The sequence below is a fragment of the Stegodyphus dumicola genome, chromosome 2, assembly GCF_044657685.1.
Source record: "Stegodyphus dumicola isolate Sdum_Otavi_A_Nest chromosome 2, ASM4465768v1".
NCBI lineage: Eukaryota > Metazoa > Arthropoda > Arachnida > Araneae > Eresidae > Stegodyphus > Stegodyphus dumicola.
This window is the reverse complement of record NC_140769.1, coordinates 168435407-168461268: the sequence shown is the minus strand read 5'-3', so window position 1 is coordinate 168461268 and position 25862 is coordinate 168435407. Positions and strand designations below refer to the sequence as shown.

Sequence of the window (25862 nt, the reverse complement as noted above, 5' to 3'; positions counted from 1 at the left end):
TTCCAATGTCAGGAAACTGAAGAAATGAGCAGTGCCCTCACCGAAATTCGAACCACGAACCTCTCGAATACGCGCAGAGTGTGCTGACCATTACACCACAAAGACATTGTAACGTCAGAACACCCGTATTGGGCGCAAGAAAAGACAGGTTGTCTTTTAAAATATTTATTTTGAAAACTTAATAAGAAATTCTTGAATAAATATTAAAATAATTGAGTCATTTAGCCATAATTCATATAAAGGCCGCTGACGCGGCAACGAAGCTAAAACGTGTTTACTTTCACTCGTTTATAGCATCAAAAGCTTTCTTACACAAAGCTCTCTCCTCGTTTTGTTAAAAACTTGGGAAGAGAACAACCAGTCCCTTATGGCCGGAAACCATACTAGGGGGTTTCCGCTGCACCTTTCTTCAAAGTTCTTCTGTCCATTTTGTCTCTGAACGAAACAGGAAGTTCTCATTAAGCGCCTGGAAGTCCGAGGGTGCATATGTCTGAACGTCACAACTCCTATCCTCCTCGGGAGTGGGGTGGGAGTTTCATAACTCCAATTCCTCGTACCTTACCACAGCAAGTCTTAATAATAAAACTAACTAATAATTTTTAGCACTAATACTTTTTTTTTTTTTCACAACGCTGGGCTAAGTACCTAGGATAAACATAACAAGAACTATATTGAGGCCAGTAAAAAAACATATAATCAACATAATACTGTGAACTAAATTATACACATACAAATAAAAAACGTATAATTTTCTGAAAAATGTAATATACAATATACATTCTAAGTTTAATATTAATTATATATCTAGCCAGGCTGAAAAGGGAAACCTTACATATTTTTAATTTTTCGTTTCTGATAATCTCTCAATGGTAACCCAACAGCTGTATGAGAACGGCTACATTTGACCTCAAAATAAACATGTACATTTAATTTGGCATTAACAACAGAAAAAACTACTTCATTACAAGTTGGATTTACATCATTCATGAAGTAGCTATATTTAATCCCCTTTGACCCTTCAGTATCAGGCACTAGTATAGATAAATGATGAACTGAGGATTCTTCTACTGTCCTTGTTAAATTTACACTACTCGGTGTTTTGAGCAATTCTTCTACGGAATTTTTAGGCATTTGCAAACCTTCCGAGTCTGGTTGGTACGAAAAATCATTTGTCATATCTACAGTTTCTTGTTCGTGCCGAACCGAAAAGAAAATTCTTAACTTGTACACATTTCCCAACGAGTTACTGTGATCGTCTAACGCGACTAAGTCAAAAGATAGTTTTACAACATCACTTTTCTTTTGTAGGTCTGCTACAAAAGAACATTTTATTGTAGGCAGTGACAGTTCGTTCACCTTCGTTTCAGGCAGAGGGAAATTGGTTTTCTCCACCCTGTTTGTTTCAGACAAGACTTCACCCCTTTCTATACTGAGGGGAGAAACTTCGTTTGAGGGTTCGAGTTCGCCGCGTTCAGATTCCTGCGGAAACTTTTAAAGATTTCATTCTTTGATTGACTCGGAGCTCAAGTCTCCACCGCGTTACTTGAAAGAAAAGTTTATCATTTTGATCTGCCGCTAATTTTTCGGCGGTGCGATTTTTTAGGACATAACGGCCTTCATTCAACTCATTGCGAATGACCGCTGCCTTTGTCATTATTCGTCCAATTGTTCCTTCTATTGCAACGTTTGCTAAGGGTAAACAAATTGGGGCCTCATCAAACTTTTGTTTTACCCAGACCGTCTCACCCCTCAACATCGAAGGAGTGGGATATTTCTTGCATATTATGTCAATGCATGACCAGGTATCTCTCAAAACTGGGAGATCGAATCCGTTCACTTCAGGATCAAATTTTGGCATCATTTTTTATATCGTAACGGCTTTTCCTAAGCCCATTTTCTTCATTCCCACCATTTACAGAGTCATTTCCGTTAGAGGCTAGTATTCTTAACTTCGCTAATTCAAATTCCATTTCTTCTCTCCTAATTCTATCCTGCTCCTCTGCATCTTCTCTCCTAATTCTTTCCTGCTCCTTTTTTTTTCTCTCCTGATTCTATCCTGCCTCTCTGCATTTTCTCTCCTAATTCTTTTTTTTCCTCGCTTCTTCTTCCTTCCTAATTCTTTCCTGCTCCTTTTCTTCTCTCTCAAGGTCTCGTTGAAGTGATATTTTCTAACAGGCATTTCACTAGTTCCTCCTCATAGGATTCATTTCCCATAATCAGCTGTCTCAATTCCAATATCCTAAGTTCAGGCCTAACTTCTTCCCCTAACTCTTCAGCCAAGGATTTAAGATCCTAACTTTTACTAAGAATACCATGATATAAAACAAAATTATGATAACAACCTAACAATTTCAGCTCCCTCACACTACATTTATATAAAATTGATTTAAACAAATATCATTTCACTAAATTCATAGGTTCTCCCAAATTCGAGATCTTTACATGTTGCATAACACTGCTTGAAAAAAGGTAACTAAAACTAAAATTAACCAATCATAGCTGAGAGCATTTTCTGCATGTATTCGGTATAAATACCGCTCACAAATGTAATTACGTCATTACCCGCCATATTAATGATAAAAGACTCCTCAATTACCTTAATAGAAAAATTCAAGAAGATATCTCTAAACATCGCTCTAAAGTCTGGGAGAACCTGTTGGAAAATATTGATCTTCAACCAAATACTATTTGGAAAATTTCTAAATCCCTAAGAAATACTACCACCAATCAGATTCACCCCTAATGCCATGTGGGGCAAATGTACCATTCGGAAAAAAAAAAAAAATTGCGGAAATTCATGCCGAAGAACTTAGTAAAACTTTCGAAAAACATAATAATATGAACTCTGAAACTGAAAAAGATGTAAATTACTCAATAGCAAGCATTTTCAATAGCCCGAATACTGATTTCATTGACCTTACCTCACCAGGCGAAGTTAAATCAATTATCAAGCAATTTAAAAAACGTAAAGCCAAAGGTTTTGATAATATCTCAAATGAAGCGCTACAAGCACTGCCTAACAGATGTATAGTTCTTATCACCAATATTTTCAATGCATGCATTCGTCACTGCTATTTTCCCTCACAGTGGAAACATTCAATCATTATTAATATCCTGAAACCTGGAAAAGATCCTAAAATAATGTGCAGTATATATATCTTATTCTACTTATTTGACGTATTTTAATACGCTCCATTTAATCAAGTTTTGCTTATGTTTTGGACTATGCTTTGACAAAGCTTATAGACTATTATTATATTACTTACTTATTTTACTTATTATTTCTATTTAACCAAGAATTTATTTAGTACTGTGTAGTGTTTTATAGCAAAGACTTTGCTTAGAGTGAAAAATTTTAATTCGCGGTCTTATGACTCCTTCACTTGCTACTGGCCATCTCGCATCACGTGGTGTTTACTCTGCAACTTTAAGGAAATAAATTTTCTTGCATGATTAATTTATTGTACTGTACCCGAATTGTGTTTCTGAAGAATAAGGACATTATTATCTCTTCAAATTCGCCTTTTTGAACTTCTACAGTCTTATTTTACGTTTTATTCAGCAAATTTATGAAACTTAGGACTTATTTTGCACCGACCACTGCTAATGGCATGCCATTTAATTGCATTTAAAAATTACTATTTACTGAGTTTATCTCATGACTTCGATTTCGCCTTCGGGTGTGGTGTATTTTTCAATACACCTCTTATTTTATTATGATTACTAAGGGCCTTTGGTAAAATGTTTAACTACTGGTTAGAACTCTTAGAAGTTGATGCCAGAAGAAAAGTTACAATCCTATTACGTCATTCTTCCTTTCCCTAGCTTCCTCCCTGCAAAGAGATTTGCGCCGCTTATTCTTGTCCTGTCCAAAGTGCTTGCGTCGTACTTTTAAAAACCGTGTACATGAAAATTATTGTATTCTATGATTAAAAATTATCTTGTCTGCAAAAGTATGATTTTTTAGATGTGCGAAAATTAAGATTAGTGATTTGTATAAATCTAGTTTTGTTATCTTCATCATTACGCATTCAACTTTCAGCCTGACGGATATCGAAAGCTGTTAAAAGTTCTAGTGTTTTCTTCTACGCGTTAGATTATGACATATATATATATATATATATATATTGCGTTTTATAGACCTGAGAACAAAAGAAGCTTTAATTGGGGTACAGAATATCAAGTAGCAAATCTACTACAATGGATCTACTTTCTCTATTCAGAGAACGTAAAGTTTAACAGCCGATTCTAAGCTCTTTTTCACGTGGATGATAGAAGGAACTTGCAATATTTCCGCCAGCAAGAGGAAATAAAATTCTTAGAGCTATCCTGTAGTGACGTTAGGTTATTTTAAAGCAGGAAAAAGTGAAAAGTGAGCAATGCCCTCGCCGGGACACAAATCTCGGACCTCTCTAATAATACGCGTCGAGTGTGCTGGCCATTTCACCATCAAGAAAGCATGCTAAGAAGGCGGGGAAAGTACCTTATAATTCAAATGGGGTGATATGGAGAGGAATAATAATCAATGGATGTACTTTGCACGTGCTCGAGTGATGCAGAGATGTCTTCCCCAGTCATACAGAGATAAAACTTACACAATTCTACGCAAAGATTTCTAAGAAATGTCTGTACATCTGACGTTCTTTGTACGAATGATAATCATTTAAATCCAGCAGACCTACTAATGAATTTTTTAAAATCCAAACATTGCCGCCAGAGACAGTCTCTGAATTTGCCGCCTCTCTTAATATGCAAATAAATAACTATAAAAAATGTCAAAACGACTTATTAGTCAAACTTTCATGTCGTTGGTTTTGACATAAGATGTTTATTTCTGAAAAAATCTTTAGTTTCAACGTTTTAAAATTTTATTACAATTCTTCTTGCTTTTTTTTTTATTCGAGAAGCCATCAGTGACACTGTAGAGGTGAAAATTTGATTGCTGTTGCTGTTACATAGACAGTATAGACCGATTTCTTAAATGCAAAAACATACATTAGCAGTTCTTAACACATCTTAAATGAACTTTATTTGGAAAACGTTTTTCACAACAAGCAACGCGTCCAGCAATGGAGAGGAAAGTTCGCACTAATAATTACAATAGTTGGAACTTTGTATTGGAAATTGTATTTTGCAATAAACTGCAAAAACGCAAAACAATTGCCCTTCCATGTTCTAATCAGCATTCATACTGACGTCTTCAATACCCTCTGGGATAGAAAACGTTTTTATCCTTTCCAGTGAGTTGCATTTGATTTGCCGAACCGGTCTTCCCGCGAAAATACTCGAGGGATGTTCTTTACTACATATTGTGTAAAGAACTCGTTTTTCTTTTCTTCTTTTCTAGAAACATTACTTGGAGGAATTTTGTAAACAATTGCTTAGTGCTTAAGTCGTTGGGTAGAAGACAGAATCCAAAGCAGAAAAAAAGTCTATCTTTATTCTCTCACATCTTCTAAAATTATCTAAACTTGTGGGGTATGAACAAAATGAAACGTTTTATATAATTTTTTTTTTTTTTAATTAAAAGAAAATAACCGTTTGAAAGACTATCTATTACTGTAAAACTTTCACTCCAACAGGTATTAGTCACGATTATGTGATTACGATATTAATTAGTTGGTTCATTAATTTATATTGCTATAAAGCAAATGATATCTGTTAACTTCAGATGGAATGTTTTTGTGAAGCAAAACTTGCTGTCATTCACATCACAGATGAGGAAAACTAAAGTAGTTTAGAATTAATTAAAATGTCTGTAATTAGATATGACGGATAAAATTTTATAAAGGTCTCAAGGAAATTCTTATTTCTAGCAGTACTTTTTGACAAAAGACTAATCACTAGTGCAAAAACATGCAAGACATTATAAACATGTAAAATGGAATTCAAAAGTACACAGAATTTAAAAACGCATCATGATGAACCAAAACAGAAATAGATAAATACAGAATTTAAAAACGCATCATGATGAACCAAAACAGAAATAGATAAATAAATAAGTTTCAATGTATTTCTCTTTGATCGTTACATTGTTAGTAGGTTATCATCATGTAACACTGCGTTAATTAAAGCGATTAAAAATAAGTATACCAATTTCTTAAACACTTATTAAAACAAAAGAGCTTTCAAATTCTTTTAACTTTACAATTCTAATAATATTTTTATTTACGTGTTCCGCCCAAAGCAATACACGAAGGAATGCCTTCGTGGAGGATTTTTTAAGGGAATCTAGCTCATATTAACACGTTACACATGGCCAAAACCACGTAAACACCCATGCAGCCGGTCCGTTCGGGGGGTTCGAACCTCGGACTAAACTACCAGTGTTCAGGAATTTTACCGCGCGACCGCTGGTGAGCCATTTCTAATATTGAAGCGTAATTAAAGCCTTACTTTTCTTTATACTGTTCTTTCTTCTACCGTTCTTACAGTTAAGAACTCAGCTGTAATAGAATATGGATGCACATTTTACTCGTCACAGTTATTTTACTCAACAAGGCATTTATTTATATAATTTCAGACTAGAAGAAAGCTGTGCTTTTACAAACATCCGCAATTATCGTTTGTCATCTGTCAGAAACATTTATCTGTATCACTTATAACGACGGAAACATTTGATAGAATTTTTATATTAAAAGGATCATTAAAGCAAATATTGGCTTATAAAATCAATATTTTGTTTAGTTATATTTGTTATATGTTTTAGTTATATTGTATATATATGTAACTGATCTTTTAATTTCAGCTTCTGTGTCAGAAAGTTCAACATTTTTACTTTGCTTTTAGTGATAGTAATGCACATTGCTCGGGTATTAACTGCAAGTTAAGTTTATTTTTTATTTACAGTCCTGTTTCTTTTCTTGTTATCCGAACTTGTGAAGAGACATTAGGTTATTTCGAAGCAGGAGAGATAAAAAAAGGAGCAGTGCTCTCACCGGGAATCGAACCACGGACCTCTCGAATATGTGGCGAGTGTGCTGACCACTACACCATGAAGGCATGCCAAGAAAGCGGGAGAAATACCTTATGCCTTCATCTAATTAAGACTTTCGAGACCCTAAGCACTTAAAAGATTTTAGTGCCCCCACATTTATTTACTTTGCCACAAACTTTGCATAATTACATTAACGCTTATAATTCTGGCCGGAAGTAGAAAATAAGAAGTGATAGTAAAGATTTAAAATAAAATAAACGTTAGTAAAACTTAAGATCCTTACAACTATGCAAACTCACATAATCTAGCTTCGTTTCGAAGATCAGTTATATAATCATCTATGGTTTCCGTTGCCGTTTTGATTTCTGGTAAAAAGTAAATATCTTTTATATACGTAAAAGGTTCTTAGGTACACAGTATTCTGCAAATTTTGTCTTAATTTAAGTTTTTTGCTATCTTTTAAAGAAAATGTATTATGTATTTCAGAACCGCGAATTCTTATTACATGAAGAGAAGTATTAGTTCTATTTTTTCTTGCTTTTTCATTAAATTTCAAATGACTGAAGCTATCTTTCCAGTTGAAGGTAAGATTTCTGTCAAATTCATCGGCTCTGCTGACTTTAAAATTGCCATTTAAAAAAAAAAAAAATTGCTTCTGACCCCATATAAAATAATAATTGTTCAGTTTTAACTACCTAAAATTATTTATTTATACATAGAGAATTCTACAGAATAATACAGCACTGTTAAGTCATATTTACACATTTTAAATCAGATGCCATTTACAAGTTACAAAATTCTCAATTCTAAATGTTGCAATCTAGAGTAGACTGAGAATATAGAACAAAAATCGAATATAGTGGGAACGTAATAATGAATCGTCAACTCAATCCCTTGAAAGTTTGTTAGAACAGTATTGTTGAAGATATCACCAAAAATGCTTCAACAAATAAGAAACGGAATTCCATAAATTTAATTTGAAAACATAGGGTAATAGCTTCCAAAATCACTAGTAATTTCACACTGAAAATTCTAATCCTTAACTTAAAATTTCACAGTAAAACTTGAAGCTACTTTGTTAAGTACCAAAAACTCACATTCAGATAGGTTAATTTCTCTCTTCAAATGGAATACAGCTTTCACGAAGCTTCTTTTATAGCATTTTTATTCAGAAGGAGAAGCATTTTCAGAATTTCCCACAATTTTGGCTATATCATTCCTATAGAAGTCAAACTATATATTACAGCCATATTTTTAATAAAATTTTAGGCTTAGGTTTGAATCCCGAAAAAGGCAAGGGTTTATAAGTATTTAGTGAATTTTATTTAAAATGTATTTTCCCGATTGGCAACAACAGTTATTTTTTTCAGAACGATAATAATTTGAACGGTAATGTTTTTTGAGCAGTAATGTTTACGGTAATGTTTCTGAATAAAGCAAGTATTTAACAATTAATGTTTGACGGAGTGTGTTTGCGGTATGAAGGCACCTGAAACACCGTTAAGCCGAAAATTCTCTGGGCAAGCTGGTTGTTGAGATAAAGATAAGAGACTTTCGAATCTGTCTCCTTCCTTGGGTATTCTCAGTCAAAATTTGGATAAAATTGGGTAATGCCGCACTTTACCCTAAAATTATCCGAAACGACAGATGCAATGTTTGCCTGTTGGTCCCGATAAAACTTTAGACCTTTTCTGGCTGGATGAGTTGACTACCCAGAAGTTTTCACAGTTTTCTTCATATATAACAAATGTTTATATATGTTACATATGCCGATTTCCCTTATAATGTGTTACACAAAAGTATATCTTCCTTTAAGTGGAGGGCCCTCGAGCGCATTGTCATAGTCAAAATAAACCAAGACTTCAGCATGTCTAATTTTCTCCTTTTTTGCTTCAGCATCATAGCAATTTCTATTATTCTAAGAATCTATGCTGCGAATGATTTCATCGTTACTTAGAAGTCGAAAATTTTGTTCTCTCATAAAATAGTTTCTCCCTCCTTCCAGCATGTCTTTGTGGTGCAACGGTAGCACATTTGGCGCGTATTCGAGAGGTGTAGATTCGAGTCCCGGCGAGGGCATTGCACATTTTTCCCATGTCCTACTTCAAAAATAACTTAATGACCCGACAGTGGTGCTCGAACTAAAAGATGGTGGGCGATAATTCGTTACCACCAGGATTTAGCAGTTGGATCCCCTTATCCCCAGTCGCCTTCTAAAGGGGGAGTATATAAGGTATTTTCCCTCTCCTTTCCGTATGCTTTCTTGGTAGTATTGGAAGCATACACGACGCGTATTCGAGAGATCCAGGGCTCGAGTCCTGATTAACGCTGCTTTCATTTTTAATAAATAAAGCTACATATTTTATTGAAATGCACGCGAGGAAGCAATTAAATGAACCAGTACTGATAATAACAAAATATCAATAATAGATTAAATTCGCGAATAGTACTGATTTTTGCTTCACCCTTTTGAATAATACTACATTTTTTCAACTATTTTTTAAAATTAATTGTCGGCTTGGTAAACAGAGATTTCGGCTGATAAACACCCGGTTATCTGAAGCTCTAGTGTACTTTTATTTCATTCAGTTACTTGTATTATTTAAAATTGAATTTTTATTAATACTCAATTGGTATTAATAAAAACTTAGTTAACTTAGTTTCCTCATGAATTTCTTAATTAACTTAGTTTCCTCATGTATAGAAACCAACACATTCTTTTTTAGTGTTATTCTTTGACGTCGTTATGAATTCGTTAAAAGAAATAATATGTGGCATAAATATGAGACGTTTTGCAACAACTTGTAAAGTCATTAGAATATTTTGAAGCAGGAAACGAGAAAAATGAGTAATACCCTCGTCGGGACTCAAACCTGGACCTCTCGAATACTCTACGAGTGTGCTACCGTTACACCACGAAGGCATGCAGAAAGGAGGGAGAAAATACCTTAAACTAGCCTCTACTTTATTTTAATAATTTAAAATTAGGACTCTTTTTTCTTGGCGAGCAATTACGGCTACTGGAGAAGCCAAACAAGAGTCAACATTATATTTGTAAATTTTACAGAACTAGTTTCGATGGTTCTCTAGTGAAACCATCGAAACTAGTCCTGCAAGATTTACAAGTATAAAATGCTGTTCTTGTTTGACTTCTCCAATCATTATTCGGCGTTATATTATGGTATTTAGCATTTATGATAGATTATTTTTCTTACCGAAAGCATTAAAAGTGTGTGAAAAGTGATATTTTAAGTACACTCTTAGAAACTATGAAGACAATTTATAGTTTTCATAAATTTGAAAAGATGTAAACTATTTCAGATTCAATACATTTAGATTTATGATGTAAAATTTAATGTAAATTTTACTTGAAAAGATTGCTATCATTGCAGCCTCTGTCATTCTTAAATTAATCAGGATCATTAAAAAGGCCGCTGTCAGGTAAGTTTCGGTTTCTTAACTTAGGCTAGTTCACCTTTCTACATTTTACATTAATCTTTAGTTTCTTGGATATAATTATTTTCATTCACTTGCTTCATTATCTCTAAGATGCCCTTGTTGCAGTAATAATCCGTAAACAGTTTATTCACAGGATATTTGATGTAGTCAGAAGAAAAGAACTGCTGTCGAAGGTGCTCTGTCAGAGGGCAGAAGTGCAGGTAATGATAAAGTTCGAGGTAAATATATAGAGGTAAATATGTGAAACTGAATGTGGTGAAAATAAATGAAATCCTTACAATGAGTCATTGTAGAGCTATTAGGTATTTTTTGGAAGACGGAGAGATGAAAAATGAGCAACGCCATAGCCAGGTATCGAACCGCGGACCTCTGAAATACACAACCAGCGTGCAGACCACCGCAGAGAAGCAAGGAGTGACATTATTCACGGCCACAGAGCAAGAAGGGTTTGGGACCAATCACTAACACATACGGATCAATAAGAGAGAGGCAATGGGGTTTTCGAGAGCCATATTTTTAGGAAAGAGTAGACGAAAGAGAGGATGAAGAGAATAGAGGGGAATTAATGCCGATAGAGTGGGCTAAAGCAACTTTACATATTTAGATTAAAAACGGGCCTATTCCAAATGTACAAATATGCTAGGGTTAGTATTCACTTATACAGGTATACAAGGTTAGCATTCTTTATACCTTGTTATCAGTTTGGAAAATCATAGCACAATATTTTTGGTGTACTTGGATAAATTTAGAGATATACATATCGCCGAGTAAGTTACAAATATTGTAAATATGGATGACCTCCAGTATCATTTAACATAGGTCCATGATCTAAAAGTATTTGGTTTGTGATTGGGATCAAAGGTTCTGAGAATGGATTAGCTTGTTTTCCAGTTCTAGTATTTTTTTTTTTTTTTTTTTTTTTTTTTTTTCAGTCAGTGATTTTTACATTGTCTGATGGATGTGGAATAAGCAAGTTTAGTCAAGTTAGGATAGCTCCGAAATGAGTTTATTTGGGGCTTAATTAATTATTAAGTTAATTTTGGGCTTAATTATTTTGAATATAGGGCAATCACGATAACTGGATACTTGAAGTCCGTAACAATTAAAATGAACTGTTTTTTAGACATGTTTAAATTAACATTCATTTGAGAAAGGAGAGCGCAGATATTTTTAGCAACTTCTTTTAAGTATACAGTCATCAGATGAGTAGCTTAGATTCTGGTGGATTTCAATTTTTCAGTCTGCTATACAAAGTGTAGGAGGCTAAATTGAGCATAATTTGGATTTCAGAAATGGGTATTAAAACTTGAGTTTTAGGGTTGAGAAGCAGATTATTTTTGAATATTTATTAACTATGTTCTTTTACAGCATGGTTAATTTCATTGGGACGTCAATTAATGGGAAGATCTCTAACAACTGCTTTACTGGTTTCTCGGATATGTACTTTATCTAGGAGAAATTCAACATCATTGTAGGTTAAATAATCAAAATTATAATCTTGGATCGAGTCGCGAATAACTAAAAAGTTAGCATGATTCTGACGAATAAATTCGACATTACATTCACTTTTCATTTTTTAGACGATGGAAAGATAATCTTGGTCAGTTTGCGCCATTGGCTGTGAGAAGACATTGTAAATATTGTACAAGGATTGGTCAACGATAGAATCTTTCATATTTTCAGTAATCACAATATTTTTAAGGGCTAATATTTATTTGTTGCAAATACAATTAAGGACTACTTGTTTTTATACGTTTAGGCAGCTTTCCTTATAAGGTATTTCTCCAGCCATCTAAGCGTGTCTTCGTAGTGTGGTGGTCTGCACGCTGGGCGCGTATTCCAGAAGTCCATGGTTCGATTCCCGTCAAGGGCGTTGCTCATTTTTCATCACCCCTGCTCCCAAAAATGCCTAACGTCTCTACACGTTTTGGTATAAAAATGCATCGCTAAACTGAAGCTGGTTATGGTTAAATTATTGTGGGTATTATTCGAGTTTATTTTAGTGGTGGTCCCAGAAGTTGGGGACATGATAGGAGTTTGTGAAAAGGTTAAGCATGTTTGCAGAAAAAGCAGTATTCAGAGTGATCTATCCTGGTTAAATAAGTTTCACGTGTACTGTAGATTAGTGTGAGAACTTCATTTCTAGCCTTAATCTCTTCTTCGATTAAGGCAGTGAAGAGCAAACCTTTTTCATTTGAAATTTTCACCTCTGTTGATAAGAGTGTCTTGTAGGCCAGAAATAGCATTTTTAAGGTGCTGGTCTCCACAGCAGCTGCCTCGAAGTCTGGGTTATCTTGAATATGGAAGTCTAAATTAGCTGGATTGGACTTTTTCCTCATTTTTCGAACCACCTAACAAGTGAAACGTGTCCGGTAGAAATTTAGTATTGGAATTTAATAGTGGCTTCTTAGGAATAACGGATATTGTTCAGAGAGTTCATTTTTGCACTTTTGTGGTCTGAATCAAGAAATTTTATTCACCTTGACCTAATGAGATAAAACGCTTTCATCCACGAGGGACGAAAACAAATCCCGACTCAAGAAAGTCAGTAAACAATTTTTGGATGTTGATGTCAGCAATAAATTTTGTGTACTTTGTAAAGTTAATGTCTGCGTCGATAACAATGCTATTGTGCAAGGTAATGCGCCGTTTCGAGCGCAAGCTCCAGTTACTAGGATAAAGCCTATTAAGGTGATACCTAATTTAAAATTTAACGACTTTGTTAAAAACTTGTCTGAGGAAACTAAGTCTGTATTTACGGCTAAAATAACCGATGACTTTCTGAAAATGTTCTCACTGGTGAGAATGATCACAAAGTTATCTCGAGGTATTTACCTGACAACAATGTTTAACATTATCTTGTACATCCAATAAAGGTCAGACCCATTAAAGTTGTGATTAGGGGTATTCCAGCTGATTCTACTACAGACGAAATAAAAGATGAATTAATTAGTGATTGATATAACGTGCTCAAAGTAGCACAGATGATAAAATTCAAAACACGTGTTCCTAAGCCTGTGTTCCAGGTCCATCTCGTAAATGAACCGGGTTTGGAAAAGATCTACAATATGGAAAACCTATTTTCTTGAAGGTCTTTGTAGAACCATACAAATTTAAGGGCGAGGTGGCCCAGTGCCATAACTGCCAACATTTCTGTCATTTATTAGATGAGTTAAACTTGCTCCGAGGTGCCCAAAATGTGCTCTCCCACACAAAATTTCGGATTGTCACACAAATTGGATCTAAAAACTGACCTACTGCAACTGGGGCGGCGATCATGTCGCCAATTTTTCCATGTGCTGGACAGCTCTGGACCGCATGGCGAGGAGCAACAATTAAATAAACAAGTACGAGAAACTATCGCCGAAGAAATTGTTTCTCGTGTTGACACATCTAAATCTGGAATAGAGGAATGCAGAATTTTTAGCAATAATAGATTATTCGCTGTTAAAACTTCTGAGAGGAAAAAGCCGCTGTGAAGAAAAATTATGCCTTCAGATAAATGCGTTCAGATTGCGAATCTGCTACTTACAATGAAATTACGCAATTTACAATGAAATTAAGGCAATCTTTTCCGGATTTTCAAATTTGTGATGTATTCAAAATTTTCACTAGTAGACTTAATAAGGGAAGCCCCTACTGCTATTGACAAAATGTTTGTATGATTTAATATACTTGTATAAGTCTTCAATGAGGTAACTTTGGGGAGTTTCATTTAAAATGTTTTTTTCCCACAATACGGTTACTCATACATGCTGAAGTTATCAGTAGTTGCTTGGTTTTGTATATATTGGCACATATTCATTAATTAAGAAAGTGATGTGTATTTAGTACTCACAATTTCCTGGCATTTAATCCGCTTACGATTTTGTATTATTTTAAAATTTGTTATGATGCCCTTAAGATTCGTATTGACTCTACATGTTAAACTTTATTTTTGTTTATATGTTCACCCGTTCGAAAGCTCGCCTTACGTGTTTCGTTTGTAAGAGAAAAGTTATGTGACAGTAGTATTTTTATGCTTAGAAATTTTGCCATTTTAGTGACTATTCCTCAGCATTTAGAAGCAATTTTGTTACTTCGCAGTAAATTTGAAAGTAACTATTTACTCGATGGAGGTAGGTCGCCACAGACCAGTTACTCCGATGTTTGCAGTGCCGGATTTACGTATAAGCTGAACAAGCTATAGCTTAGAGCCACGACTTTCTTGGACTCCCGAAAAATTGTAGCATATCCCATATAAAACTAATTGACCCATATCCCTCATAAAGGGTCCCATATCTGAGAAAGCTTAGGATCTCGTCAAATCTAAATCCTGTCCTGGTTGTTTGCACCACTCGGAGAAGATAGACGCTAATACTGGCTAGTTTCAGAAGAAATTAGTCTGTCACTGATTTAAGAAGAAAAAAAAAAAAAAAAAAAAAAAAATGACATATGTTTCATTTGATTTGCCTATTTTGAAATTTCCTTGACTGCGAAATTAATATTATGTTGACATTTTCAAATATTACAGCATTAGTAATTATTTGAATTGAATTCTAAAATAAAATTTCGCAAGCAAAAAGATCATGCTGGACACTTCCTAAGCATTCAATTTAATTTGTACATTCATAACAGAAACGTGGCAACAAAAACGTATTTGCCAGTTCCTACAATACGAAGTTTTTGTTACGATATTATTTGCGCTGAAGCTTCTAAATGTTTTTGAGCAAATAGTGTTTTAAGCATGCCTTCAGCATCTGCAAAGCTCGAAAAACAAGTGTCAACTGACGCATTAGATCCTATGAAGCAAGTGCTTACAATTGTAGAAAAAAAAGTTAGAAATTTAGAAAAACGGAAAGTTAGTATGGGGCGTCCTTTGTCGTGTAGTTTGTAAATTTTTCTAATTAATATGTAACATTTTGTTACATATTTATCATTTTAAAAATCTAATTTGATTTTACACAGTAACATAAGTATTCTTATACTGTTGTATTTTCTTATACTAACTACTTATGTGTTACGTTGACATCGGGAATAATTGCAGATCACCCAGATTTGTAGATGAATTTTGCAGAAAGCAGGAGCTATGTATGTAGATTCATTTCTCGGGAAGAAAAGTTTAAATTAAATATTCATTAAATTAAAATTTGAAATAGCTCTTTTTATAATATTTTTATCTTATATAATTATTGGTTCTAATAACTGTACTTTTTTTTTTTTTTTCCCTTTACATAAGCATTAAATCCACAGACTGGAAATAAAGGAAGGGAGACAAATTTTCACATTAATAAAATTGGTTCAGTTATCCTAAACTGGCTTTTAACTTATGTAATGTAGGCATTTTAGTATATTTTTAAAATTAGGCTGAATTTCATTTTAGAGTTGCATTAATGCATGGAAATTGTGTTATTTTCTGTGAAACTAACATCCTGAAGTGAATTTTTGCCTAATATCAAATTTTAAATAGTTCTACTCTTCCATACATTATTAAACAATTAGGCTGAAATTCATTTTATATTGGCATTAATGCATGGAAATTGTGTTATTTTCTGTGAAACTAGCATTCTGAAGTGAATTTTTGCCTAATATAAAATTTTAAATAGTTCTCCTCATCCATACATTATTAAACAGCATGATTATAGTTTTTTAAATGTATAAATAGCTGGTAAAATTCACGAAATTCAGTATATTATAAATATGTATGGTAAAATTAAGTTTTCAACCCCAGAATTTTGTTTTGAAGTTAAATGTCAAGAGATTTAACTTGATAAAGTTTTGAAGTTAAAAAAGTTTTAAATATTCGTACTGTTGTATTGAGCTGAAGTCATAATGGATGTGCATCTTTTCAAGTTTTAGGTAAAAGTTTCAGGTTCATGAACATATTTTTGAGAATGTGATATTAATCAAAATATACTTGATTGTAGTTTGACATCTAATGCTCTTACTATGGAAAAATCGCCAAATATGTTCAATTGTGCTGCAGTATTCCTATAATTTTCATGTGTCCTGTTTTCATTACACAGAACATATTAAATAAAATATTCTCAATTTTAGTTTATTCATGATCCTCTTCATTTAGTAAATTATTTGAACTGTATCTCCCTCTATTTCTTAGAAAAGGTGCATGATGAATGATCTGTGCATTTTTTTTTTTGTCTGATATAAGTTTATGGTCTAAAGTATAAATTAAATGAGAATTTTTTTTTTATCTAATGAGGAGGGAAAAATATGTATATCTCATTAGAACTAGAATGCAGGATTTTCAGTTGAAAATCTAAAATGATATAATATTCGTTCTAGTTTACTCAGATAATTCAGGGTGATTGTGGTCTCAATTTTTTACTTTCTCTTGCAGAATATCTAGATTTGTGAAGTATAGACTTGTAATCTTTTTCAAATTTAGTTTCAGAACAAATATATCATTCAGACTGTGTAAAAATTAAAATTTTAGATTGTATACAGTTCCAAAACTAAGTAATGTAGCTCAGTAAGAGGTCAAACTTCTTATATGAGAAAACTGAGTTTGCTGAGAAATTTCTCTTGCACAGAAAAGATTTTTTGTTGTTTGTATTATGTATGGGAAGGGGGGGGGAAGAAACTGATGTTTGTGCTGATGTAGTCAATCTGAAAAAATAGAAAACTGATTAAATCTGTTTTAATTCATATTCATGGGCACTGTGCTAAAAGTTCATTTATTTATATGGGTGGTATTATGATAGAGTGTAGAACATCCTTGAATGCTGATAACCTACATGTTACACTGATTATGAAATATTCATAAAAATACATATTCAACTTTTGGATTAGAAATCTCTCTGAAGACATTGTTGGTAAAGATGTTAGGAATAATTTATTGGATAATTTGTCGAAATTCTTTACATTCATGAACCATTCTAGTCTTTCTGGTGGTTTCTTAGCTCCAACACCTATTAATGTGCATACTGCAAATTCTAATCTAGAGTCATCATACAGCAAATTGTTGTTGTCAAAGAAAAATTGAAATGTAGCAGTTCTCAAAACTTATCCTCTCTTTCCTAAAAAGGATATTAAAGTTAGCTGCTATTTTTAAAATTATTAAAGACCAAAATGGTGGATGACTTAAATGATGTACTGAAATGTAAATTAATTTTAGTACTTATGTATTATCCCATTGACTGGGAAATTTGGCTATCAACAAACTGTGAAAGTTGGCAGAAATCTTACCAAAGTTGTGCCATATTTTCCTATGGAATTTGAAGAACTGATGCCTCTTTATTTAATAAACAATCAGTGTTCACACTGCTTCATTTTTGTCATTCTTAAAACCCTTTCATCAGTTTCGGCTATTTTGTAAAACCCTCCAATTTTACCAGAATTTCTGTTTAGGTTACTATTAGTACAAATTTCCTGCAAGTAACTGTTCCAGTTTATTACTGTTTTGTCAGCCATATTCAAGTGGCCACATCATGTCCATTATTACTCACTTTTTTGATAGCTGAAGCTAATAAATTTGAAAATGATTCCCTGCTTGCTGTTCTATAGTTTTAGGACATCTTCAGCAGGAATTTTTTTTAATTAAAAAAAATAATGAAAATTTATAGTCTTGTTCATAAAAAACAAAAGGATGTTTATCAAGAATCAACCATGTTGCACAACTGTGAGGAAAGCACAATGTTATGATTGTGTTATGTCACGCTTATCCAGAATTAGCACTAAATCATACTGTTTGGCAACCATTTCATGGTTGACAGCATAATATATGAGTACCTTAATAAATAATAAAATATATAAAAAAATTTTGTTGTACTTATGAAATTGTTCGAAAATATGTACATATGATACATATATGCAGAAATCTACCACTTAGTGAGCGAGAAGAGGAAGGTCAGTCTCTCAACAGCAATCACTTGTGTTGCATGCTTCGATCGAACTGAAAGAATTGAAGTTGAAATGTCAGATCTGTCAGAGTTCCAAAGAGGAATGTTAGTTGGAGCGCGTTTAAGTGGAGCACTGGTTACGGAAACAGCAAACCTTGTGGAGTGGGCAAGGAGTATGGTATCAGCCGTTGGTTAATCTTATGGATTATGGTAACTTGGCGAAAATTTGGCAACAAACCCTGCTACAGCAACCTGCTAGTTTGGACGCCATTTTGTTTTCACAAAGTAAAGGCATTTTTTTTTTTTTTTTTTTACTCAACATTTTTTTTTCAACAATCTGCTAGCCGAATTACGCTTATGCTAGAACTTTTATGGAACAAAAGTGCTTAATCATGACGAAGATTAGGTGCGAAATTGGGAGAAAGTGCAGAATAGCAAACTGCTTGCTGCGTTTTTAAGAAATGCACATACACGGTATCCATGTACACGTCGACCTATTTTCACTTAAAAAAACATCCCAGAATTACACAAAAATGGCATTGCGCACACTCTTGACTTTGTCCGTGTACACTGCTGAAGTCCTAGCTAGTAAACTTTATCGCCTTACCAAAATGTCGCCAAACTACCTGTTACCATATTCCAAAGATTAGCCCAGCTGTTATGACAGCGTACACGAAAGAGGTAAGACGCCGTCTTAAAAGCACAACAGTGACCAAAAGTCAAAGCTGGCTGATAGGAATAGACAAGTCTTGAAGTGCATAGTAGCCGAAAGCACAAGCAATCATTATCCGAGATAATATCCGAAATGAACAGTCATCTCCAGTACCCCGTTTCAACAAAAACTGTCAAAAGGGAACTTCATGCTGCAAACATTTATGGCAGAAAGGCAATTCATAAACCCTTGGTGACAGCAACTAATGCTTAAGTGACGCCAATTGTGCAGAGATCACAAAGGCTGGCCCCCCACAACAGTGGCAACAGGTAATATGGTCAGATGAATCGTCATTCAGCCTATTTCAGATGACCGGAAGTGTTTATGTCTGGAAAACGCCCAAAGAAGCGTTTCATCCTGACTGACTCTTGCCGACTATAAAGCATGGGGATGGTGCCATTATGGTATTGGGTGTGATATCTTGGCGTGGTGTTGGGCCACTTGTTATTCTGCATGGGAGGATCACATCCGATCACTATCTAAACATTCTAGAGGATCATGTCCATCTTTTTGTCCAGACTGTATTCCCTGGGGAGCCACTGCTTTTTCAAGACGGCAGTGCCCCTATCCACACTGCTAGGTGTATTCAAGAATGGTTCGAAGAGCATGACGATGCAATTGAACATCTCGCTTGGCTCCCTCAGTCTCCGGACTTAAATATTATTGAACATTTATGGTCAAATTTGGAGTCTAAACTTCGTTCCTGATTTTTACCTCCATCCGGACTTTCGGAATTAGAAACCGCTCTGCAGGAGGAATGGCTTAATATTCCTTTAAATATGGTCCATGTCCTTTATGCATCTATCCCATGTCGCATTCAATCTGTGCTTCAGTCAAAGGATGGTCCAACCCCCTATTAATAAAGATTTTGATTGATCGTATTGTTTTGTCCTCCGTCTGTATATATATATGTGTATTTCATATTAATATTCTTATTTATTTGTAATTATGTTGGATTTGTACTTTGGAATAGTTTTCAGGATTTTTTAAATGGAGTTGCAGTCATCTCTGATAATGTAAAATATATTTTGATGGCCTAGTATTATTAATATTAAGTGTTAAGTATATTTCTGACTTTTTAAATTGTACTATTTCATAGAAATGCTTTCATTATATCATTTTTGTACACATTAAATTGTAATTCTGTAAATTCTGTGCTATCACTAAGTAAGGCACTGTAACTATTCATCTGTATAAATGTGAATTAGATTGATTCATTTCTTAGCCTGCATTATATATAGTAGCCTGCATAGTTATAGCAGTGTAAAGTTTGTAGTACAGTATCGCAGCTTTTCATAGCCTATTAAGATTTTGTGTGTGCTTTTATTCTATAAAGATACTTTTCTATAAATATTCTGTTGAGATTTTTAAATAGGACAGATTTCCTTCAAACCATTAAACTACGATTAATGCTGTTAAGGGTTATGGTCTTCTGCTGATATTATCAAAGTCTCTGTATGGAATTTAATCACAGGTTTGATGACAAAAGTAAGCTACAGAACAGAATTTTAACATTACAGTTAATGAGTTACAAGCATATTACTCCAGTCCATCTGTCGTGAGAACTATTCTAGCCAGTACGTTTAACTGAAAACAGTCACTATAGTCACAGGCTTTATGCACTTCAAGTAGTCAGATGAAAGTTTTATTTTTTTAATTTTGATAAATATTGGCTGTGCAAAAAATAAAGCCATGCTATAGTGAGTATTGTATTTACATCAAAAATCAAAGAGGATCTATAATAATCTATATATAAGCAAAGAGCAAACTTAATACAGTCAGAAGTCTTTAATCCGGACTCATCGGGACTTCGGCGATTCCGAATTATTGGTTTTTCCGGATTATAGATCATCAATTTAAGTCTGGTAAGATGGCATGCAGAAATTATAAAATTAAAAATATGAAACCGTAATTTATGAAATAAAGAGCAATTATGATGTAAAGGGTGTCAAAATTTACAAAAAAAAAAGCTTAATATTTATTTGTTTACTTTATTAAACATTTCTTTCAACGCGCGCATGCATAAAGCATACATTACACATAGTCGAAATTAGAAAATTGCAACCAGAAAACTATTTGATATGTATTTGTGATATTTATAATGACGAGGAATTTGATTTAAATCATATCAAAGATGGAGTATATCGAGATGAAATACTACATTTAGTAAGGAATTATAAGCCAAATAAAATAAAAGCATCTGCCCTGAAGATGAGGATAGTGCTGACAGATCAACTTCCAGTTCATTGTGCGCCGCGACGTCCCCCCCCCCCGCCTGCAGAGGAGCGTGAAATTGATAAACAGATTTTGGAATGGTTAGAGAAACAAAGGATATGCCTTTATCCATTTTTTGCAGCAATTCCACTTTTTGTTTGAGGACATCGAAACATGCTTTCCCTTTGTAGATCCAGCATCGGAAAATCTATTTGACATAATCGAAACATGCTTTCCCTTTGTAGATCCAGCATCGGAAAATCTATTTGACATAATCGAAATTTCAAGCTTACTTTTATAAAATTGCCCTAACAGTCTGCAAAAAATAATAAGCCGGATCCAATTAGAAGATTAAGGAACAACGTAATCTGCAACATTAACTGAAATAGATAATTAGACAATTTTAGCTTAGCTTACACCGTCCGTTATACATTAAACGCGCATGCGTAAAGGTATTATGCCCATGCGTAAACGCATACGCATGCTAAACTACAAACTTGCATGCGTATGCGTTTACGCATGCGTTTACTGTACAATTTTTCAAAAATAGGTTAGAGCTCATAGACAGTTATTTTATTGGGGGATATTCTTGTGATTGTTCGACAGTAACTAAGTTTTATTTGAAATAAATTAATTTCTGAACTTTTCATAGGTATAATTTCCTATTTCTTTATATATCATTAAATTACTGCATTGTAAGGTATTTTTCCATTGCTGTTGGCCTTTTTATATTATCCAAAAAGAAATGTAATTTTAGCTTGTAAGAGCCAAGAAAGTGGAAGAAAAACTATGGCATAAAATTCTGTTTCAGTGTTATATGTAAAAGTCGTTATAAATGATATTATTACTTTAAAGATATTTTATGAGTGTTATGTTTCTTGTTGGTTTGGGTTTCATCTTTTTTAAAATTTCAAAATTTCTTCAGTTCTAAGGAATTTTTTTTTTTTTTTCTTTTTTGTGTGTGTGGAGGGGGTTAGTTTGAGAAAAATTAGTATATACTCTAAAACGTTTCTGCAAAAAATATTCTACAAAAATAAATTCTGCAAAAAATATATACTATTCTTATTTCCTAGCAATCTTTGTATTATAATGTGACATAGTAGCTTTTCAGATATGTTATATGGACTACCAAATTATACATTTATTTATTACATTAATTTATTACAATACTTAATAGATTCAGCTAACGGTATTAATGACATGTTACATTACTATGTGTACCATAGTAATTTTAAATACTGTTTTACAAATATGTGCAAAATGTCAAAATATTTTATTTGTATTTAGGGCAAGTTAGATTCTTATAGACATGATTCTGCAAACGGAAAAGAACTGAATGACGACCAGAAAGTAAGATTTTTCATTTTTATTATATTTTTCCTTTTGTAACATGATATCCTGAAATATGGCATTTGAAAAAAATGAGCAGTTATGAGAATCTTATAGATTAATGCATTTGAAATAATTACACACTTTCAGGTAATCCATATTTTTCATAATATTGTGTTTGCTTCAATTATTGTTTTATTTTTTAACCAGAGAATTTACGTGATTTATAAGCAGGTATCGTACCACTGCTATTTCAATTATTATACAGGTATTAATTGATATACTGTCAGCTTTTCTGTGAGAATTCTTAGAGGTGTAGCTTTTGTGGCTTGTGTTCTTTTCCTGTATCTGCTCTCATAAAAATTTTATTCTTGCACATTTAATTTGTTCTTATGCTGCCTGAATTTATTTATACTATATGCTACTTGTCATTGAAATGTTGCATTTTATTTTAAATTTTCCCAAATGCAGTACATCAGCTTATTATGCAGGGAATAAATCAAACTCATTAAAATCACTCTAATAACATATCACTACCTGTTGGGATGTTTTCAAACCTTCCATCTGCATGTACACAGCTGTATTTTTTTTAACTAACGGCTGCCATGCGCCATCCCCTTTTCTATGACCTCTCTCTAGGTATCTCTCCTCGGTACAAAACCCCTGGTGTCTCTCACACTGAGAGCTATCACCTTCTATACATCTTATTGATTGGCATCACCCATACATCACAACAGCATTTTAAAAATTCTTCGCAAATTCAACAGAAAAATTGCATGTGAAAGAAACGATAATCATTAACATTGCTTTTAGAAACAAAATAGTCTGAAAAAGAGGTGACATCATCTAGTATAAAACTGATTAACTAATGAAATTCGGCAGATTGCCTAGGAAACCTGAAAACTACAACTTAAAGTAATTAGTGCAGGGTTCAGTTCAGTTTTTCTAATCCCACTGCTTGTTAGATTCTTTCCACCCTTTGCTCCATCCTTGCTCACCAGTCATGATTCATTTCCCATTCCCAATCTTACTCATAATTGTTAATTAATCTTACTCATCATAGTAGGAACTCTTGAAAAAAGAAACAATTCAGTTCAGCGAGTAAATGTTTCTGATCTGATCACATGAAAGAGCAGTTTTGCCTACCTATAGTGTATGTATTCACAGTATGCATATGCAGTTCATGTGTTCGTATGCAGAGATTTAAGGAAGGAAATCTTACTTCTCAAAATTTTGCTTGTACTTGCAACGCCTTAATATTGCATGTCTTAACTATATAATTATGTCCTAAGTATAAAGTTTACTTTTTAAAATAAAATATTAATTATTTCAGTTTAAAAATAGGATTATTATTAAAGTAAACTGACAAAGTTTAAGTAGGATTTTTGTGATTTTTTCTGTTTTTTAAACTGTAAATTTAGTTAAGAAATAAATCAAATTCAATTAAATTTTTAAGCATTTAATGTTTTGCATAATTCTGTGTAATTTTTTATTCTATTAAACAATTTTTTTTCGTGTGTGTGTGTGTGATATGGCTTAGAAAGAGATTGAAAACAAGAATATTAAAAGAAGAAACTAATAATACTTCTAAAAAATTATCATTAGAAGACCTACATTTATTTTGGCCCATTTTACCTAGATTTGGGGAGGGGAAGGGGAGTCAGTGCAATAAGTCGCTTAATTTGCAGTTCAGACATGTATCATATCAAATTTAAATTGATTTGGAGACCATTATGTATGTAAGCAAAGAGAGATGGGGTTTTCCCCTTTTCCTTGCATGTGTTACTGGGGCCAAACTATATACGTTGCTTTGCAAATCCGCCATCAGCAAATCGGTGGCCACTTTTAACAATTAAGGTTGCAATTCCCAAACTAACTTCAACACAGTTATCTAACTGTGAAGATGCCTTTGTAAATACATTCCTTTGAGCAACGAGAGAACGGCGAAGAGATTCGATTTTACGATTTCAATCCTGTCTCTCAAGCTTTGAAAATGTTGAGTGTTTTGTGTCACAGTGTCGCTTAATGTTATACTCTTTGCTAACACTAATCGTAAAATTGCATATCAAGCATATAATTCTATTATTTTGCTCCACCAAAAAAGTATTTCGAAGTCTGCACCTCTGAAAATTTCCTGTTGTCGTCCGCTAACTTTCTTTTACATTTTGCATCCATTCATCATGGCAACTATCAAAACCACATGGAACAAAAATTGTAAAAATTCTACGTTGGTTCAACTTTCAAAATAATAAACAAAAAAGTGAAATATTAAAAACGTGAAACCTCTTAATCTTCTCGAAAAGAAAAAAATAAGCACACACGTGATAAAACAATGTATAGTCACAAAGCCAAAAGTGCAACGACACTAAGAAAATGAATACACTGCTTCAGATCCGAGCAAATATTTTTCTCTTCCAGTTTACTAGTGCATGCGTGCAAACACACTCGTGCTATGTCATGCCACAGACTCTTTCTCAATCTTCTACAGGTGTTGGTCCTACAAGCTAGGCAGCGGATACGTGCTTTGGTTGATGCCGGGAACTTGGCTCAGTGCCAAATCTCACTTTGAGGGGACAGAGTAGAATGAGTAATAAAGGGCAAAGTAGTGAATTTTTTTTTGCTTGCAACCCCTTCTAGAGACAACCGATATGCCAAATCGCAACAAATGTTTTGAAAGGTCTCGCCGGGTCACAGGTTGTGCATTCCCTAAGTTAAAAGATGGGAAACTGGTAAAGCAGATGACCATCATGACTGGTAAAGTGGTTAATATCGGACCATATTTTCTTCCTTCTTTCCACATGCCTTCTTGGTGTAACTAGCACACTCATGTGCTCGAGAGGTCCGGGGTTTGAATCTGGTGAAGGTGTGGCACATTTTTCACGTCTCCAGCTAAAAAAAAAAAAAAAAAAACCTAATAACTCTACCATGACTCCAAACTAAAATATGTGGACGTTAATTTGTCATCTCAAGGATTTGTTGATTGGGTAACCTCATCCTCAGTCACCCTTTAAAAGGGAGAGTACATAAATTATTTTCTTCCTCCTTTCTGCAAGCCTTCCTGGTGTAATCGGAAGCACACTTGGCATGTATTCTAGAGGTCCAGGATTAGAGTTTCAGCAAGGGCATTGCATATTTTTTAAGTCTCCTGCTTCAAGAAAACAATGTGACATTAATGTGGCTCTACATGAATGACACGACTCTACAACATGAATATGGGAAAGCCATGACGGTTATCTGCCTATCAGAACTGGGAACCATCATTAATATGATAGTTTAAAAAGCAAGCCTAAGGAGCATTTTAAATTTTGTAACTTCGATAAATACCATTCTTGGAAGTTACAAGATTGTGAAGTTGAGGTTCGAAAATTTAACA

At 33.7% G+C, this 25862-nt stretch overlaps 1 protein-coding gene across 3 annotated transcripts in view; it reads left to right on the top strand.

The window, feature by feature from the left end:
* The first annotated feature begins 15034 nt into the window (after positions 1 to 15034).
* LOC118205115 (caprin-1-like) overlaps positions 15035 to 25862 on the top strand; it is a 55997-nt gene continuing 45169 nt past the window's right edge. For 2 of the 3 annotated variants that reach the window (XM_035377410.2, XM_035377409.2), the window contains exons 1-2: positions 15036 to 15236; positions 22448 to 22510. In XM_035377410.2, the coding sequence (XP_035233301.1) occupies positions 15123 to 15236; positions 22448 to 22510 (177 nt within the window). In that variant the 5' untranslated portion in view covers positions 15036 to 15122. Of the gene's footprint in view, positions 15237 to 22447; positions 22511 to 25862 lie in introns of all 3 variants that reach the window. The other variant, XM_035377411.2, reaches the window with a different exon arrangement.